Source organism: Eptatretus burgeri, chromosome 11 (assembly GCF_056783735.1).
Source record: "Eptatretus burgeri isolate ZD-2024b chromosome 11, Ebu_testis_v1, whole genome shotgun sequence".
Taxonomy (NCBI): Eukaryota; Metazoa; Chordata; class Myxini; order Myxiniformes; family Myxinidae; genus Eptatretus; species Eptatretus burgeri.
The window spans coordinates 101,712,805-101,717,975 of record NC_140971.1 but is presented as its reverse complement, the minus strand read 5'-3'; the positions used below and the strand labels follow the sequence as shown (position 1 = coordinate 101,717,975).

General features: G+C 39.5%; 1 protein-coding gene across 4 annotated transcripts in view; it reads right to left on the bottom strand.

The window, feature by feature from the left end:
- Positions 1-2,692: 2,692 nt before the first annotated feature.
- The window catches only part of LOC147017779 (palmitoyltransferase ZDHHC3-like), a 146,971-nt gene continuing 144,492 nt past the window's right edge, over positions 2,693-5,171 (bottom strand). For all 4 annotated transcript variants that reach the window (XM_085847686.1, XM_085847688.1, XM_085847689.1 and 1 more), the window contains one exon: positions 2,693-4,610. In XM_085847686.1, coding sequence (XP_085703812.1) covers positions 4,452-4,610 — 159 coding nt within the window. In that variant the 3' untranslated portion in view covers positions 2,693-4,451. The remainder of the gene's footprint in view (positions 4,611-5,171) is intronic.

Sequence of the window (5,171 nt, the reverse complement as noted above, 5' to 3'; positions counted from 1 at the left end):
AGACACATTTTTCTTAGGTCGGCATACGCTGGCAAGATCGCCAAGGTGTGACCGCGATGTTGACACTTCCATTTCTACGGCAGTTATGATTCGAATCGTTGTGCGTCAGCCTTTTAATAGGCTATGTCACGACATCGTCGGCGATGCGTGCAACGCGCTATGCCGAAGTTAGACTATCGTTGGGCAACGGTTGTGTAGGCCAACAACAGGTTCAGCATTCGTTGGTATAAGTTATCTATAACACAACGTTCTGTGTCCATTACTAATATGTTATGCATACGACCAACTCGTTATGAATACGTCCGAATCTTAAAAAAAAAACATCAAAAGTTCAACGTCAGCCAGCGTTTTACATACATTTTAATACGTTGCCATCGCTGGCTAAAACGTCAAGGTGTGACCGGGCCTTAATCAACGGCAGTTTGTTCAAGGTGGACCGGGGAGCGAAATAGCAGTCAGTGTAAAACAGCTGCATTGAAGCATGGGGTTGGATCAATACAATTTTAGGTTTGCATCTCAGCCAATGGTCTCACAGATGGACATAAAATAGAAGGTAGATTGACTGCCAACAAGGTACAGACAGGTTCTGATCCATCATGCCAATCCCTCAGGAACACCTCTTATTATGAAGGGATTCATCTTACAATAAGAACATGATGCTAAGCATACAGCCAATGTGGTGAAAATCCACCTGGAATGTAAAGAGGCTAACAGAACAGTCAGAAAGATGCCTTGGCCTGCACAAACGCCTGATACAAACATCATTGAAGCTATGTGGGTCATATGGATGCTACAAAAATCAAACATAACCAAACACTTTGGATGAACTGTGGAAAGTCTACATTATATTTGGAACAACATTCCACAATAACACATTGATAAACTGCATGACACCATGAAAATAATGTCATGCTCCACATAAAGGGAATGGCTTATATACCAAGCACTAAAACACTGTAGAACATATCAATGTTTTTGTATATTTTCTGGAATAAGGCATTGTTGTTTTTGTTTTAACCTTGGTGTCACATGGTTGCGAAACCGATGGACCAAGGTATCTGCCAATGTTAGCTGGTTGTACCGAGATTTTTTGTGGAAGTCATTTTAAAAGGAAGAAGAAGGGGGAGGAGAAGGAGGAGGAGGAGGAGAAGGAGGAGGAGGAGGAGGAGCATGGAAGGTCAGAGTATATGCTACCTCCTTGATGGAAAAAATAGGCAAAGCTCTGTGGAAGCACAACTTTCGCACAATCGCCTGGTCCCAACAATCTCTAGAGGAGATTGAGGAGGATTTAGGATGGTTTCTCTTCTTTTGGGCTGCCAACACCTTGGGTTCTCTATGGTCATAATGCATTGTATAGATGTTTTATACATCTTTCAATTACAAGTACTTATTATTTGTGCATTTCCTGACTCCTGTGTACGTTTCTACAAATATTTTCAATACTGTCAATGACGTAGGTGTGCCAAAACATGCTTGTATAACTTTGAACTTTCACAACTTCTGATGCACACATGATAGAAACAAACTATAAATGGTGCATGAAAGCATAATTACCTCTGCCACCGAAAGTGAAGGAGGTTATGTTTTCACCCCTTTCTGTCTGTTTGTTTGTTTTGTGAAGGATATCTCAAAAAGTTGAAGACAGATCCGGATGAAATTTTGTGGACAGGTTCGGTGTGTAACAATGAAGAACTGATTAGATTTTGGTGAAGATCTGGATCCGACTACTAGAATTTTTAAAGTGATTCTTCACCATTGAGAGATAGGGACAAAAACGATATCTAGCACGAAATCTCAAAAAGTTGTGGACACATTCGGATGAAATTTGGTGGACATGTTGGGTGTGTGACAAGGAAGAAATGATTCAATTTTGGTGAAGATCCGGAGGTGGATCTGAAAATTAATTTCAGTGATTCTTCACCATTGAGAGATTAGGCTCAAAAACGCTATCCAGCATGATATCTCAAAAATGTATTGGGCCCGATATGTTCTCGTGGATCAGGCATTACATGGTGGAGATATGCACTCCACCGAGTACCCTTCGAGTTCATCAAGCATTTCCTCAATTGAGTTCAAATTTGGCATATTCTACATAATCACTACCTTGAGTAATATCATTTGATCCGATTTTCCAACTTGGTGAAAATATTCTCCAGTTATTGCTGAGTAATTTCATGATTTGAATTTATTATCATAGTCCTAAGTTCATCCAAGGAATGTGTTTTTCATGAGTAAACAACAGTTATACACAGCCCCATAAAATGTAATCCAATGGGGACAGGTCAGGCGAACGAGGTGGTCAAGCAATTGGTCCGCGTCTCCTGATCCACTTGTCTGGGAAGACATCATTCAGAAACCGTCGCACATTCCAAGCATAGTGGCAGGAAGCCTAATGTTGTTGGTACAAGGTGATGTGTCAAAAATTTATGACTCATAGTTCGGAAACCAAATGCGGAAATCATGGTGATTGACTTTACCACTGATGTAGTGCTGGGGGGAAACAACTCTGCATACACACCAATATATCCAAAAGTATTGAGGCAATATAGAAAAAATAAAGGTTATTAATTCACAACCATTTATTTGATTATTTTTTTCATGAAAGTGTTTATAGGAATAATCACAAACACTTTGAAGTGAATCCTGGAGATATCAGCAGTAATATGACAGCTTGTGCAGGTTAAGAGGTGGAGTGTGTGTGTGTGTGTGTGTGTGTGTGTGTGTGTGTGTGTGTGTGTGTGTGTGTGTGTGTGTGTGTGTGTGTGTGTGTGTGTGTGTGTGTGTGTGTGTGTGAGATAATCACTTTGTCCTTAATTGCTTCCTCATTAACTCACAGTCCAATGAATGATAATTTTGATCGTGAGCAAAACAGGCAAAAACTAGAGGGGGAGCACTTAGGAGAGTGCAAAAGCTCCGCCGCCAATACTGCTGGGTCACTCAAGTGAACCTTATATCTTATTCATTAAATATGATGTCAACAGTGCTGACAGAGTTATAGTTCTTTTCTCCAACATTTTTTTTTTGGGGGGGGGGGGTTGGAAATCACTTAAAACATGTAAAAATGCCAAAAAAAATCGAAATTTTGTTGAAAATAAAGTTGCAAAAATTTTTTTTTCTCGAAGAATTTTTTTTTGGGGGGGGTTGGAAATCACTTAAAACATGTAGAAATGCAAAGAAATTTTTTTCCTTTTTTTGGGGGGGTAACAATTTTTTGGGGGGGGGTTGGAAATCACTTAAAACATGTAAAAATGCAAAAAAAAAAAATCGAAATTTGGTTGAAAAAAAAGTTGCAAAATTTTTTTTTCTCAATTTTTTTTTTGGTGTGGGGTTGGAAATCACTTAAAACATGGAGGAATGCAAAAAAAAAATTCTTTTTTTGGGGGGGGGGTTGGAAATCACTTAAAACATGTAAAAATGCAAAAAAAAAAATTTTTTTCTCTAACAATTTTTTTTGGGGGGGGGGGACCAAGTCCAAAATTTAATGGCATGATCCTTGGACCATACCTAACCCCCCACCAAGTTTCGTCGAAATCCGTCGAGGAGTTTTTCCTTAATACTGTTCACAAACAAACAAACAAACAAACAGAAAGGGGTGAAAACAGAAACCTCCATCCATCTTCGAAGATGGCGGAGGTTAACTAGAATGACACTCGGTAGAGCGCATACCTCCGCCAAACTGAACAGTTTACATTTTGTATCCCACTGATAGGCCGTATCTGCATCCGGACCTCCAAAATCTAACTGGCTTGTCTCCATCACCAACCCCGCTCATCCACCAAGTCCACAACGTTTTGACACATCATGCTAGATATCATTTCTGGCCCGATCTCTCAATGGTGAAGAATCACTTAGAAACCAACAATAAATTTCGTATCAGATCCGGATCATCACCAAAATCGAATCGCTTCGTCCTTGTCATACACCCAATCGGTCTACCAAGTTTAGTCCAAATCAGTCCATAACTTTTTGAAATATCGTGTTATATATCGGTTTTAGCCCCATCACTCAATGGTGAAGGGTCATGAAAAAAATTCTCAGATCCGGATTCGGATGTTCACCAAAATTGAACCACTTCTTCGTCATTACACAGCCAACCTGTACACCAGGTTTCGTCAGAATCTGTCTGTATCGTTTTGAGATATCGTGCTGTGTATTGTCCTTGGCTCCCTCTCTCAACGGTGAAGAATCACTTTTAAAATTCTAGTATCATGAACCGAATCCAGATTCTTAATCAAAATGTAATCATTTCATCCTTGTCACACACGCAACCTCTCCACCAAATTTCATCTGAATCTGTCCCAATTTTTTTTGAGATATCCTATTCACAAACATACAAACAGACAGACAGACAGATAAGGCTGAAAACATCACCTCCACCCATCTTTGGTGGTGGAGGTAAATACTTCCAGGGACTTATGACTGCTGTGAAGTAATTGATTGCTTATTAACACCTATACGACATACAAATAGAGATCAGCTTTTCCCTGCTTTGGCACCATGTATGGGTTGAACCAATCGAAAGAGAATGGATGTCCAAATACATCCTTCAGACTTATCCACTTTGACTTCTTTTGAGAGTGCTTTTTGTCATTCTTCAACTGCTGAACATCCTGCAAAAACAAACAACACCACAGATAAACAAGCCAAAAGTTGCAATGAGTATACTACAGACAAAATGGCTGTACTGTTCAACAAATTTAATTCGTAAACTGAAAGCTATGGGAAGTGTGAGGGATACAGCACATCCCTTATGATCTATCAAAAATATGCACTCAAAATTAATGTTGGAGCACAGCATATTGAGATCAATGCAACTTTAATAAATTTCTTTAAATCACGATTTATAGACAAAAAAACTCATCAGCAAGACAGAGATGAAAGAAGTAAATTTGATTGAACTATGCCATTGGACCTAGGGTATGAACCATAATGGTAGAGCAGTGGTTAACTGTTTGGTAAAAGACGGAGAGAGAAAGAGAGAAAGAGAGAAAGAGAGAAAGAGAGAAAGAGAGAAAGAGAGAAAGAGAGAAAGAGAGAAAGAGAGAAAGAGAGAGAGAGAGATCGAGAGAGAGAGAGAGAGATAGAGAGAGAGAGAGAGAGAGCGAGAGAGAGAGAAAGAGAGAGAGAGAGAAAGAGAGAAAGAGAGAAAGAGAGAAAGAGAGAGAGAGAGA